This window comes from Notolepis coatsorum (genome assembly GCF_963971535.1).
Source record: "Notolepis coatsorum genome assembly, chromosome: 19".
NCBI lineage: Eukaryota > Metazoa > Chordata > Actinopteri > Aulopiformes > Paralepididae > Notolepis > Notolepis coatsorum.
Window position 1 is genome coordinate 73,237,140 of NC_140183.1, and position 15,692 is coordinate 73,252,831.

Sequence of the window (15,692 nt, forward strand, 5' to 3'; positions counted from 1 at the left end):
TTGGTTGCTAATCGGACTGTAAACAATTACCGGCGCACGGAAGAGGCTAAATCGCTATTGGGAAAAAGAAAAAAAAGACGATAGCTGATGGATTCCGAGATTGCATTCATATTGACCAGGAATTCAGAATCAGAATCGTAGAGAACTTTTTTTATTCACCAAGAACATTTGCACCCATGACGAATTTGGCTTGGTGCTTGGCTCACATAAAGCAGACCAAAAGCAACACATCTAGAAGGACACAACAATCCCAGTGGTTTTGGTGGATACATTGTTTTCAGTAACTCTAGTTGTCAGGGCGCTCCACTATTAACCCTTTCACTGCCGCACTACAGAATGTTAACCCTTTACTACGGTTACCCGTCGTTAGTGTGATAGTAAAGGGTTAACCTTCTGTAGTGCGGCAGTGAAAGGGTTAACCTGCTGTCGTGTGGCAGTGAAAGGGTTAACCTGCTGTCGTGTGGCAGTGAAAGGGTTAACCGTATGTCGTGTGGCAGTGAAAGGGTTAACCTTCTGTAGTGTGGTAGTGAAAGGGTTAACATTCTGTGTATTGTCACAGTGAAAGGGTTAACCTGTATATTGTCACAGTGAAAGGGTTAACCTTCTGTGTATTGTCGCAGTGAAAGGGTTAACCTTCTGTCGTGCGGCAGTGAAAGGGTTAACCTGCTGTTGTGTGGCAGTGAAAGGGCTAACCTGCTGTCGTGTGGCAGTGAAAGGGTTAAAATGATCGCTTATGTAAACCTGTGTATCTGGCCTCAAACCTGTGTATTTAGTTTGAAACTCGCCTGTTGGTTGGATTATAGCAGCGCTGCCCAATTTGAGGCCACGTTCCCTCTCAACCTTGTTCTCCTCTTATTTGTGCTGTAAAATCCTAACCGTAATAATAATAATACATTTTATTTGTAGTGCATTTCACAATGAAATCTCAAGTGCTACAGGTTAAAAACAAAGCAAAGATTTTATTTTGTATAGAAATGAAAAGCAACCGATGAATTAGGCAAAGCTAGGTGCAATTCCCAATAGACAAAGACAAAGCGAGCAGAATTTATGAGGAATTGTTGGCACACAGGAGTTGTTGCTAACAACAAGAGGAGGCCAGATGACCTTATTGTACAGTTAGCAGTGATGGGTGTAGCAGTCACCTGTAATGAACATAAGACTTCATCGTGATCCCTGCATCATTAAAGAAGGAGGAATACAACTGGGGTTAAATGTGTTGCTACTAAGCCTACCATTTATTGATGGATTTCTTTAGTAAAAAATAAGAAGGAATGATTTTTGTGACTTTTCTGGCACATAAATAGATGAGAACTGAAACTGCATTTCAATATTATGCTAATAGCAGTAGCCATACCACCAGTTAAATTTCGACTGGATTAAACATACTTTTTTTGGATTCTGTAGTAAGATTGTTACATCTTTTTCAAATGTAGCCAAGAGTAAAGACCCTAAGGCTATGTGTCCACTAATAGCCTTTTTTTCGAGGCGGACCGCTTTGAAAAAAGAAGAAAAAAAGCTCTGAGCGTTTTTCTGAATGCAACTGAGGCTCGCGCCAGCCGCGGCTCCGCCCCTTCCTCGATGAGTTACATTGATGAGCGCGCTGCTTTTCCAAAAGTTGAACTACCTTCAACTTTATGCGCTGAGAGCGCTCCGCCAAAAACGCTGCCGTCGAGAGCTCATAAAACGTGAGGCGCGGCTCTGGGAAGAGGAGCGCGCCTGACGCTTCTCCAGCATATAAATGAATGACAGAAAGGAGCTGACAACTCATAAAACGTCCGCTGTGGACACATAGCCTAACCCTGTCAAAATAACACTCAAAGTGTATATTTTCAGCACTACGTTTGTTTACCAATGATTTTAACTGTTAACCTCTTAACACTTTGGACGCCACTGTTAAAAGCGCAACGCTGTAATATATAGGAATATGTGGCGGTGTTTGCAGGGCTATAACTATATTCTATATTATAGCTATGGATACAATACTATGGCCCATTTGACATCACCTATCCTATCGTTCAATATGAGAGAGATTTTTTTTTCATCAATACATTCCCGTTTTATACCGTGGTGAATATATGACTATAGTTTTAGAATAATCCTGTCTAATCCCAGAAAACGACACTATGCAGCAATACGTGCAATTCACTAAAAACGTTGATGCTTTGATCATCACCAACGGCACACGTTGTGGAGTAAAATACACACATATTGTGATTAGTGCTGTCAATCGATTAAAATATTTTATCTGATTAATCGCATGATTGTCCATAGTTAACTTGCGATTAATCGCAAATTAATCACATATAAAAAAAAAAAAAAAAAAAGTTATCTACCTTAACCGATTTGCGGCCAACCACGTATAAATACGTGATTGGGCGCCATCCTTTGAAGTAGGGCTGGGCGATAAAACGATAACGATAACTATCGCGATAAATTATTTCCTCGAAATAAACATGAAACGTGGTCGCAAAGTTTCGATATATCGATTTTCCAAGCTTGGCTCCGTTCAGCCTCGGCTCAGCACACTCACTAACAACAACCAACGTTACGTGATGACGTGATTACGCACAACAGCTAACAACCAATCAGTGAAGGAGATGGCCGAGAGCGAAGTAGACCTGGAAGGAGGTAGGACTCACTCAACAACAAGGCTTGCTAGGCTAATTAGCTTGCATGGCGATGTTTTATATATTTACGTGCCGAGTATGTGTGTGGCGTGAATTCTGAGGCCACGTTTATAGTAGTGGGGGTATACAGTGGACGTCGTTTCAATATATTGTGGCGGAAGAGAGTATTTTAGTGTCATATTTAGCACATTGTCACGGAATACACCGCTTAGATGCAACAGGCTGGCTAGGACAACTAGCTTGCACGGCACTGTTTTATATATTTACGTGCCGAGTATGTGTGTGTTTTGAATTCTGAGGCCACGTTTATAGTAGTGTGGGGTATACAGTTCGTTTCAATATATTGTGGCGGAAGAGAGTATTTTAGTGTCATATTTATTGTCATGAGATACTCCACTTGTCGGCTAACTGCTAACGTGCGCGGACTGATGACGACATCAACTCGACTTGAGACATTCGCAGCAGCATAAGAAGTTAATTAAACTTGACAGACATTATATCGACGATAATTATCGATATCGAATTATATGAAAATAATTTTATCGCGATAACGTTTTTGGTCATATCGCCCAGCCCTACTTTGAAGGCCTTTGAAGGTAAACTCTGTTTTGCTTTTATTCCATTTTAATATCCTACTCAATGTCACAGAGCTGTATTTTGGCTGGAAATGGCATATCGGGACTCCGAAAGTGCAGTACCGGCCAGATCCTGGTATTGGCGCTGTCTCGAGAATGCATTTTCCCCTGTTGCAGACCGGGTGTCACTTTTTTTCCGCTCCGGGTTCGCTTTTCTGTTAGCCTGAAGCAAGGGCGTCACCAGATCGCCTGGAATACTTTTTGCGACGCCGAATTCAGTATGCGGTAAAGGAATATAGCATCAGCCAATGGACATATCGATCTACCAGATGGCGATCAAATAACTGGGAAATTCTTTTTGGAATCCAACCGGCCACAGGTAAGATCGATTTGCCATCAATTTCAGTCTGATCGGGCCTTGTTCTCATAGCCATCCACCCGGTCAGTGTATGATGTTGCAATAACGAATGCCGTTATTGGTAATCAATAATCAGAAACGACCCCCCCCCCCCCCTTTCATGCATTCATGGTGGAACATGATACCGATCATATGCATTTAGATTTTTTAACTCTAGCTTGTGTATGGCCGAAACGCCATCGATTTAACGTTATTAGCTTAACTAGCTTTGCAGGAATTACCCCAGACCATTGCGGTATATAGTTCATATTCACGACGCTATAAAACGGGAACGTATTGATGAAAAAAATTATTCTTTATGGCATATTGAAGGTAAGGTTTATACTGTCAATTGAGAATGACAATGGACACATAGCAATAATATAAAATATAGATTTAGCTCTACAAACAACCTCACGCACAGTGAAAACTTGTAATGAAAAGCTGGCCTCATAGTGGGATTAGACGGGTCCCAATGGCCCCGAATGTGTTAAATGGATCTTTTTCAAGTTCCAAGTTTTAATATTCTTATCAACATGAGTCAACAAATGCTTGCTTTATGCAGCCATTTAACACAAAAGGATGATCCTCATGCAACAGAGCGATGAACAAAATAACTTAAAAGAAAATAATCATTTAAAACAATGAATAAAGTGCATGAAATAGGGGAAAGAAAACGTTAGGAACTTGTTACATTCACCCACACAAGGGCTGAGTACTCATACCCCCCCTCTCTCTCACACACTCTCCCAGCTCTCTTTCTCTCTTGCCCCTTCCTCATCTCTCACCCCCCCTCTCTCTATCTCTTTCACACACACACACACACACACACACACACACACACACACACACTTTGAGTCAGAAACAAACATAGTATCAATGAGAGTATCAATAATACACCTGAGTGAAGTCTAGTAAAAAAGAAAAAGAAAAAGAAAAAAAAAGTAAAAGAAATAAAAAAAAAGTAATCGTGAGTTAAAAAAAAATAGTGGCGTTAATAGAATCGTGCGTTAATACCGCATTAACTTTGACAGCCTTAATTGTGATCGAAGTGAAATCATGGTTGGATCACAGCAGGATTGATACCATATAGGCCTTACCTTCACTAGGATGTACCCGAAAAAGAATATTCCAATGATCTGATCGCGAGTCCCAGTATTGGCGTCGATCGTGTCGCCAACATAATCCGCCACACATCATGGACCGAGAGCAATTCACTTTTATCAATCCGATTGGGACAACCGGTCCCCTTGCCCGACCAATAGAAATCCGACCGGAGACCTCCGATCGACCCACAGGCCAAGATATCATGTTTAAAAGGGTGCTCGATACTGCCACCTGGGTGGATGCGGCCGGTATTGCACATTGGCATTCTCAAAATGATTCCCCATGTTAACCCAGATGTCCGTGTGGCTGTAATGAATGGACATATCGAATAAAAGAAATAACGATGAAAACCCGACTATACTCTGGTCTGGCGCTGAACGTTCGGCAAGTTAACCCGACTATCATCGGGTATGGTGTCCAAAGTGTTAACCCTTTAATCGCCAAGGACGACTTTAGACGTCATTCCTCGCCATGCGTAATCTGCCAATGACGTCGTACAGCGTCTTTGAGATCAATATTTCAAAAATCTGTCATGGCAATCATATTTCACCCACGGAGACTTGAGATCTCCTGTAGATCTCCTCTCAACTCTCCAACGGTTCAAGACCGCCATCTGGTGGCCGATCGGCGAATCGCCAAAACCGGAAGTGAGCGGTCGGAAGTGGTGCTCACCCATATTTCATCCGGCCACTCGCTATCGCTCGCAGGACTCCATCTTGTATTATACAACCTGGAACTGGACCAACTAGATCGACATCCCATAATAGCGAACTTTCTGCTCCACGCTGATCGCTCAACGCTACGAGGAAGCTGCGGTGAGTTTCAGCGTGTTTGATTATTATTATACATACAAACTGCTCTGATCAACATATCACCCATACTACATAAATGATTTAACGTCTGCCACGGACTTATAACCCCCCCCCCCCCCCCCCCCCGCCTCCGGTCACCAGCAGATGATGAGGCATGACGTTTAGGACCTTGTACAATTGAATTTTTTTATCTGACGTCAATCGGTATCAAACTACATTTGATGATCTAATATATGTATTTATGGCTATAACTCACGTTCTATGGAATGCTGCAGAAAACGATAAAACATATTTATACTGTTTAGACCATATTTTAGTATGAATGTGTGAATGAAAAAGTAGAACGTTGCTACATCCTAAACGATAGATACTTGATGTTCAATGGGCCATAGTAATGTCAATTTAGCAATACAATTTAAAAAGTTATAGCCCTGCAAAGAAGGGGAACATCTCCATAGACTTACAGTGGTGGCAGAGAGTGGATTAAGATCAGAATAATCTCTGGCAGATAAAGGGTTAATGAACCACATTTTACATTCGTTACTAAAATGCAACCAGATGCAACACACAATCTAGGGGCAATGTAACTAAGTAAAAACTAGGCCTACATATTTATCCCAGCCCTCAGGTAGGCCTAAAATGATTCTTACACAGAATTGCACTGAAACTGATGTTTTAAAAGCGTAAACAAACTTTTGTATTAGCTAGTGGTGGGCAATATGACAATCCTACATCATCGCAGGCCATGGATATGGTTATTGTACTTTTGGCACAAACGAGACATAATTTGCATTCATAACTTTGCCCATAGCAATGGGTATGCCGGTCATAAAGATTTTTATGACTGCCACAATGGGTAAACCCAATCCTATCCATATCACACGTTGCCAATTGGCCTGGCTTTGTTCCTCTCTCAAATTGGCTGCTTGTGGCTGTTTTCCTAGTTGTGAGAAGAAGGCAGGCGCTGCTCATTCAGTGTGAGGCCGTTCTGTGAGCCTGAGGGGAAACCCCACTAATCCTGTCTGAATAGGTCTAATGTTGGCCAGAAGTCGCCCTATCTATTCGGTGCTTATTATTTGCTTATTAATTATTATATTATTTGCTTATTATAGGGGCATGTCGATAAAGAAAATTCTTGTAAATGTCCTTTCTTATCGATAATTGTGTACCATTTGCTCAGTTGGGGTGTATAATTACAGATTTTTTGTAATCTTCAAAGTAGTCAAAAACTGAAGCAAGAATGATATTAAATGTGTAATATTATGCATCAGCGGGGGTTCTTCCTTGGGTTTTCTTACCTAGACGTGTCGGGCATCATTGGTTACATCAAAGTTAGGGATGCACCGATCCAACTTTTTCAATCCCAATACCGATACCTGGCTTTTGGGTATCGGCCGATACAGAGTACCGATCCCTACTTGTAAGTCGCTTTGGATAAAAGCGTCAGCTAAATGACTAAATGTAAATGTTACACCCCTACTGAACATGGCAATGGTTTGAAAAGGGAAGACTTTCCCCCCGAGCCGTAATGACCAGCACTGATGGATTGCAGGAATAACTGGGTCAGGTTCACACTGGCTTCAGTCTAATTGCTCAGTACTCCAGTGACGGCTCCCATCCATAAATAACACAGTTGAAACACAAAAGTCTATTTTAAGATGACTTCCCATGCTAGAGGTCTGTGTCTCATTGTTCGTGAAGGAAGCAAGGTCTATCGATATCCGTAATCCCGGTCAGTGAACAACTCAAGACGCCTTCGTTTCAACTGCAGTCCCACTGCTTGGGCTAAAGCTGTGGATTGATTTGAGAAAGCGTGAGAACTCCCAGTCGCTCGGTGCAAACAAACACTTACTGAATATCTTATTTTAACTTTGGCCAATGCTGGAACCCTAATTCATGCATTTGTCTCATCACATCTAGATTACTGTAATGTGCTTTTTTCAGGCCTACCTAACTCGAGCATCGAAAATCTTCAACTTAGTGCAAAATGCGGCTGCGCTGATACTAACTAAAACTAGAACATTTGATCATATCACACCAATTCTGTCCTCCTTACACTGGCTTTCCATCCGGGCCAGATCTGACTTTAAAGTGCTGCTCCTCACTTACAAAATTCGAAATGGGCTCGCACCGCTTTATCTAGCCGATCTCATTATATGATACTCGCCCGCTCGTGCTCTTCGTTCACAAAATGCGGGGCTCCTATCGATTCCTGGGGTAAAAAAGAAATCGGCTTTGCCTACCTGTGGAATAAATTACCCGCCGCAGCTTATTGCAGACATGGACGATTTTCTAACCCCTGTCTCTGTCTCTCTGAGTGGATGTATCGAGTGATACTTCAACTGGAGCCAAGCAGTTCTCCTGCCCCCTGGGGAATATGACTCTGATACTTTGAGCTCCGAGCCTTGACTTTTAGCCTTTATCTTATTTTCATACCAGCGCTCATTTTCCTATGCTTTTTTGTTGTTGTTCTTAGCTCTATTTATGTTATTATGTACCTTAGATACTATTGCTACCATGTATGTATAATTATGTGTTTCATTACATGTATATAATATATGCTAGGTTTTAGTGAGTCATTACTTATCTTCATTGGGGAAAGTCTGGGAGTAGGGCTGCACGATTCTTGCTAAAATGTGAATAACGATTTTTCTCTAAGAATTGAGATCATGATTCTCTCACACTTCTTATTTTTCGTCATCATTTAAAAAAGTAAAGTAAAAAAAATGATGATAATGGAAGAAGAAAAAAAATCGTCATTTAGAAATGAGATCACATAGGTCTATGAATCGAGATTGCGATAATCTTTTTCCGATTAATCGTGCAGCCCTATCTGGGAGTGTTGCATATTTGGATTTGATGGTGGTTGTTCTTGTTGCTCTATTGTGATGTTTCTTCTTGACTTGTACAGCCCATGGGGGCAATACCATGTGATCTCAAGCCATACAAATACATTTCATTTGATTTGATTTGATTTGATTTGATTTGATTTAATTTGATATCTGGCCCAATTCGTGCTGATATACGTGTTCTGATCTTGCCGTTTCCCTCCTCAGCTGGACGAGGAGCTGGAGGCTCTGATGGAGAATGGAGAGGGCCTGTATGACGAGAAGGAGGTGGTGGCCCTCTGCCGGCTGATGGTGCGAGTGGAGACAATGGAGCAGAAACTCACCTGCCTTAAGCTCATTCAAGTAAGAATTCACAATTGTCAAATGTACCAGTTAAAGGAACACACCAACATTTTGGGAAATTAGCTTACCGTCTTCTCCAGAGAGACAAGAAGATAGATACCAGTTTCGTCTCTGTGCGTTCAGTAGAAAGCTATCTGGCTGCATTTTAGCCGAGCTTAGCACCATGAATGGAAGAGGACACCGGACAGTGACGGGTAGCCTTCGGGAGAGGTGTTAGTTGGACAATGCCTAGGCTACCCGTCACTGTCCGCTTCCATTCATTGTGCTAAGCTAGGCTAACATGCAGCCAGATAGAGAGGAAACTGGTATCTTCTTTTTTTTTTTATCCACTTTTTCTCCCATTTTCTATATTTTCTCCCATCCCAATTTCGTATCATCCAATTCAACCCTCCCCTGTCACGAACGCTGTTTCTTGCCTCCCACAAGCCGGCTGCAATGTGGACTAAGTCATACATAGCACAAGTTCCCTCCGGTACTTGAGGTAACAGCAGTCGCATCTTTTCACCTGCGCAGCTCGATCTCTCAGTGGTGAGGAGTAACGCGTGGGAGGCTCACGCTGCCCCCGACACTTCCTGATTCCACTGCGCAGGCGCACCAACCGACCTGTAGGAGTCGCTGTCCACAACGCCCGATCCCCACCCATCAGTTTCCCACCCCCTAATACGGCCAATGTGTATTAGTACAGACGACCAGCTAAACTGAAAGCAAATGTGGAGCGCTGGGCTCGAACAGGCGAGCCCAGCGTCTCCAGATTTCATGGCGAGCGCCTTGCCCACTACGCCACGTAGCCGCCCGTGGAAACTGGTATCTTCTTGTCTCTCTGGAGAAGACGATAAGCTAATTTCCCAAAATGTTGGTGTGTTTTTCTAAGATAAGATCATATATTCCTTTTTTGAAATTCGGGCGTCATAGCAGCATGGGGGTATGGGCAGGGTAATAGTAGAAAGACATAAATATAGGCAATACAATTTTATTTGAATATATACAAAAAATACAAATAAACGGTGTAGACAATTTAATTAACTCTGAGCGAAGAAAATAATGAAGAATAGGAGTAAATAGAGATAAACAGGGTTTGCACAAGGTCCTTGAAGTGCTTAAAGTGCTTGATTTTTACCCCAAAAAAAGTTGAGGCCTGGAATTCCTTGAAAACAGCAAATTTTTAACAAGGTGCTTAACACTTTGAGTGCCAGCAGGGGGCGCTTGAGTGCCAGCGCTCTATTCAATGAGAGGGCGAGCACATTTGCGAACGCATAAACTATATCTTAAATTATGGCTATGTCTAATACGCCTGTCGCTTATCAATGACTTGTTTGCAGTCAACATTGTCGAAACGGATTGTTTTTTAATCGGTACATTTCCGTTTTATACCATTTTGAAAAATGCTTGTTTTTTAAAAATTTCCAGAAAAAAAAGAGATTCTGCAGGAACCGCCCTTTAGTGGAATACACAAAACACGTTGTAATTTTTTGGCCTATTTATGAATAGTTTTCAAATAAACGCTAGATTATCGATAGTATATGTGTACTTATGCACGCTAGAGAAGCGGGCTGAAAAATCGATTATCCATTTCCTGATCAGCACACACACACACACGCACACACACATATGGGACACGCTGAGATATAGGTGAAAAAAACTCTGATTATCCCAAGACTGGTAAAATAGATTCCTTACCTCAGATCAGATGTTCTCCAAAAAGATTATTCCAATTCCTGATCGCCATTCCAAATATCAATCGCGTTTATTGATCCAATGCTGGGTACTGGAAACACATATTCCACGCTGTTATGACGGTCTGCAATAAATCCGATCGTCTCCGGTTACATGCCTGATAAGTAAAATGTGGATTCCGGAGTTTTTTCGCCCCATCCATTTCATTCAGTCCAATCCAATGGGTGCAATACCATCCGGAGAGACGATAGGGGGCGGTATTTTCCCTGTTCGAGCTCAGAGAGAGTCCCAGTGGTAATGTGAGGCTAGATAGATGAAAAATGAATGGAAATCGCTAATAAAAAAAAAACAAGCTTTCTCGTGGCTGGCACTCAAAGTGTTAAAATGTCCTTGGAATTCAAATCAACCATTCGCATTGAAAGTTTTGTTCGTCCATTATAAAATTGTATTTTTGTTCAATAAACAATGTGACTAGGCCAACGTAGCCCCTTACGTGACTGCGGTTTGCAAGACTGGGGCTTTTGTGACCGCAGTCACTTGCTGGTGGGACGCAACCAGTTTAAAAAATAACAACCAAGCGTGATCGCAGGGCTGGGGGTGTGTCAAAAATATATCGGATGTGAATTTCAAAGATACCCAGCGTACAATATGGGTTTAACACAGCTTTACAGTGGGGTCTGGAAGCTCGGAGTTGCTAATAAACAGTTTAAATCATTGTTACTCCACGAGTGGTACTCACAGAGCGAGCCGTGTATTTCCGCCATTGGTGTCACCGCGCATGCGCACCAGGCATTTGGCTGCCTGGTCCAGGCATTACAGGCGGAAATACACGGCTCGCTCTGTGAGTACCACTCATGGAGTAACAATGATTTAAACTGTTTATTAGCAACTCCGAGCTTCCAGACCCCACTGTAAAGCTGTGTTAAACCCATATTGTACGCTGGGTATCTTTGAAATTCATATCTGATATATTTTTGACACACCCCCAGCCCTGCGATCACGCTTGGTTGTTATTTTTTAAACTGGTCACGTCCCACCAGCAAGTGACTGCGGTCACAAAAGCCCCAGGCTTGCAAACCGCAGTCACGTAAGGGGCTAAGGCCAACGGTGACTTTCATGAAGAGGGGGGAAGAATTATCTAAACTTACCCAGTTTTAGCGTTTTTATCAAACATTTTGTCCGCCCAACCACAACCACCATGCACGTGGATATTTTAATCCATGGTTCATAACGTGCGTGTGTCATCTTAATGATGACGTCACAGCAGCTACAGGGCAGCAGGGGGCCTGAGAATCACAGGCAGGTAGTGGCAGGAAGCAGAGCCTTCTTTTTACTACTAGCCGAGGAATCTGTGGCTATCTGTTTCACCTAACACTAGTGCTCCGTGATCATAGCCATTTATCTCTAAAGCTAACCACTATTTGTAAAAGCCACAACCACGTTACCATATTTGTAATAATGTAAATCATTGTGTCGTTGTACATATTGTGTATATAACGTTAGTAGCTAAGTTAGCTTGCTTGCTAGCCAGCATTCCCGAAACTCCTAACATGCCCCGATTTAAAATGGTTCTCTCCTCTTTGTATACCTTTGTCCTCACAAACAAAGTATTCTGCCAGGGAACGTATGGACACGACAGTCAGTTATAAGGTGTTTGAGCTTGTAACGTTAACGTTAGTTAGCTATCGTGGTAGCCCCATTCGTGACAGAGTGCATCACAGTCATGAAAGGGGCTACTATCGTATCAACATGCTGTGACGTGTAGCTTGCTAGCCGGCATGATGCGTGCAGTGCTTTGCCCCACAGGTCTGAGAAGAGGACCTGCACATTTTACTCGTTCCCCAAACTCTTCTACATGCCCCGATTTTAAAAATGGTTCACGACAGTAGACATAATGCTAACGTTAGCGGGGTAACGTTAACGTTAGCCAGAGCCATATAGCCAGCTTGGTACTATGACCCGGGGATAAGGCGACAGCCTAACAGACCAATAGCGGCTCCGTACTGAACAACAGGCTGCCTAGTGGTAAATTTAGTTCTTTTTTTACGACATTAAAAACCTTATAACTACCTTGTTTCAACCAAAAAATGCAGTTGTAGGTGGTCCATCAAAGTCTCTCCGAAGATTAAACCCATTTGCGTCTTGTAAGGCGTCCATTTAGATCAAGGAAATAGCTTTCTGCACTCGTCAAAACTCCTTGTAGCGGATCAGAAGTAGGGGAAAGTTACCTGCAGTGACGTCACGGCACTGATAGCGTCTGATAAGCTTTTTGATTGGCTCCATACATGTTATTCGTGCATGGAAATTTTTTAACCCTTTCTGAGTGGAATTTCCAGCGTCAAATGGAAAAAAAGAAATAATGAAATTAGATACCAATTATGTAAACTACCCATAATTGAAGAGTAGGGTTTAACCTGCAAGTGGGCCTTTAAGTGTATAAATTGTCGGAAATTGGTTTTAGGCCATAAATATTGGATCAGATTTTTTTCCAATTAAAAAATAAATAAATACGCATTTAAACGTGAATTGGATCCTTTTAAATGCCCTTTTACAATGAAAAGCAGTGCTTGGAAAAGTACTTAAGTCCTTGAATTTCATTTAGCAATGTCTGTGGGAACCCTGGATACATGTAGCAGAGTGTGAGGAGCTGCTAAGACAGGCTGCCACACACCTCTGCGCCAAACTACAACATATGAATAAGTTAAAGGTATAATATGTAATGCCGTCAAACAGCGACCTCCAGGCAAAAGAGCCCTGCTTAGTATCCTTGTTTACTTTGTTTTGGTCTGACGCGTGGGTTGGAGGTTAGTAACTTATTATAGTGTGATTTTCTCCAGACCTCTCCTGGTAGAGCCTGAGGTCTGGCCAGCAATAGGCCTCTCACGTATTTTCCGGTCTTCTCTTCAGTCTTTGCTGCAGCTATAGGAAAATTAACGGACTATTAATAGGTCGCTCCCAGCTTTGTCTGTAGTGTCTGTGGATTTAGAATTTTAAGCGGCGGTTTCAAAAAAAAAAGGAAAAATCGATTGCCAAAACTAGCTTAGGGGCTGCAGATCAGGTCACCAGCGGTAGTGTGTTCTCTAGATAGGAGTGTGTCACCTTGTTTGTAGAGCTATATCTATATTCTATATTATAGCTATGGAGACAATACTATAGTCATTTGACACTGACTTTCTTCCGTCGAACATGCAAAAAAGAGATAATTGTTGTGGTGAATATAAGTATAGTTTAGGAGTGATCCGGGATAATTCATGAAACGCTGAGTTATAGGGCGCTACGTGTATTCTAAATGGCTGCTTTTTTATATAAATGGCTGCTTTTTTATATAGCGCTTTTATCCAAAGCACTTTACAATTTTGTTCCTCACATTCTTACCCATTCACACACCGACGGCGGAGGCAACCATGCAAGGTGCCAACCTGCTCATCGGGAGCAATTAGGGGTTAAGTGTCTTGCTCAAGGACACATCGACACTCTGCCCGGGAGGAGCGGGAATCGAACCAGGAACCTCAGGATTGCCAGACGACTGCTCTACCTCCTGAGCCACTGTCCCCCCTTCTACTATATATATATATATATACTATATTCTACTATAAGCGTTGATGTTTCTTGCCTGGACACGCTACTATTTCCAAATCAAATGTATATAATAGGTATTATGTTTCATCATGAATGCATGAAAGGGGGGGGGGGGCGTCTTTTTATGCTTTGATGGCCAGTAACGGCATTCGTGTTGAACACTACAGAAGCCGATCAGCTGGATCGATATCAAAACATTGTTGAATCAAGCTGAAATTGATGTCAGATAGTCCTTACCTTTGATCGGGGTTATTCCAAAAAGAATATTCCAATTGTCTGATCGCGATTTCCAGTATTGGTGTCCATCTGGTCCCGGACATAATTTGGCACAATTTATGGATTGAGTGTGCCAGATGCGTTTCGAAGTGGTTGGCTGAAGCGATTCACTCGGCTCCGTCTAAATATAGCGCCCGGAGACATTTGAGTGTAATACAGGGTCTGGAACAGGGTTTACTGCACTCTTGATACTGCCACCTGGGAGGATATGGCCGGTACTGCACCCTCGGGAGCATACAGGTCCCTGACATTGAATAGAATATTAAAATCGGAAACAAAGGGAAAACGATCAAATAACGAGTATACTCGTTGTTGGCTTTCAAAGGATGGCACCCAATAACGAGTATACTCGTTGGCGGGGAATGAGTTAACCCCACATGCAGTATCAAGGGCAAGATTACTGGTAAAAGGAAAAGTATGTTCATTTCTGCAATAGGTCAAAGAAAAATGCACCGGGGCTTATATCATAATGACGTCTATAGCTACCTCTCCCTATACCCACTGAAATCCAATCCACACAGACAAAAACAAAAACTGTAAACAAAGCGTGTCATCTTTTACCTAGAGGTCGCTAGATTCTACCTTTAATAATTTGTCTGTTCTTTCTTGTCGTACGTTTTGAGCAGTATGTCATATGTAGCAATGCACCGGTAATATAATATGCAGTTATTCGAAAATGCCTTAAGAAATGTTTGTTTTTGCGTTGCACAGGATACTCAGAGTCCCTCGTGCTTGAAGCAGTTCCTAGACCATCACGGCCTATCGTTGCTCTGGATCTTCATGATAGAGCTCTCTGAATCCAAGGGGAACAGTGCCAACAACATCAAATTGCAGTTTGAGGTAAGATCTGTAGTTGCCAGGGGGCGGCTGAGTAGCACAGTGGACTAAGCACTCGCCTACCACCGCAGAGACTCTGGGATCGAATCCAGCTGTCAGTGGTACCTCCGGCTTGGTCGTCGTCCCTACTAACACAATTGGCAGTGTTAGCCGGTGGGGTGTGTGTCCTGGTTGTTGTAAACTGTGACTCCTACTGGTCGATTGGGGCGCCTGTTCAGCAAGGAGGGGATCTAGGGGAAATAGCATGAACCTCCGCACGCGTTACGTTCCCCCAGTGAAACTCCTCGCTGTCAGGTGAAAAGAAGCGGCTGGCGACTCCACATCGGAGGAGGCATGTGGTAGTTCTACACTAGAGCCATATGAAATCCGCGTTCACGGAATCGCGGACGGAATCGCGGAATTGACCAATAAAAATGGAATCAACTGCAAAACGTGGAATATTGCAGAATTTGGCCTAATCTGGACTGAAATTCCGTTTTTGGGTGGAACGCTTGGTGCACACGCGACCGGGGAGGCGGACGCTAGAGCGGGTTACACACAACACAGGCAGTCTCCCAAGCGTCTCGCTGCTTCGGTGTTTACATCGTCAAGAAGCTAATAAATTCCCCAATAAGCCC

The 15,692-nt window shown here is 42.7% G+C and overlaps 1 protein-coding gene across 1 annotated transcript in view; it reads left to right on the forward strand.

Annotated features, from left to right (window-relative positions):
- The window catches only part of setd2 (SET domain containing 2, histone lysine methyltransferase), a 66,955-nt gene that overhangs the window by 16,386 nt on the left and 34,877 nt on the right, over positions 1-15,692 (forward strand). Inside the window, exons 11-12 of the mRNA XM_084336029.1 lie at positions 8,575-8,709; positions 14,950-15,078. Coding sequence (XP_084192155.1) covers positions 8,575-8,709; positions 14,950-15,078 — 264 coding nt within the window. The remainder of the gene's footprint in view (positions 1-8,574; positions 8,710-14,949; positions 15,079-15,692) is intronic.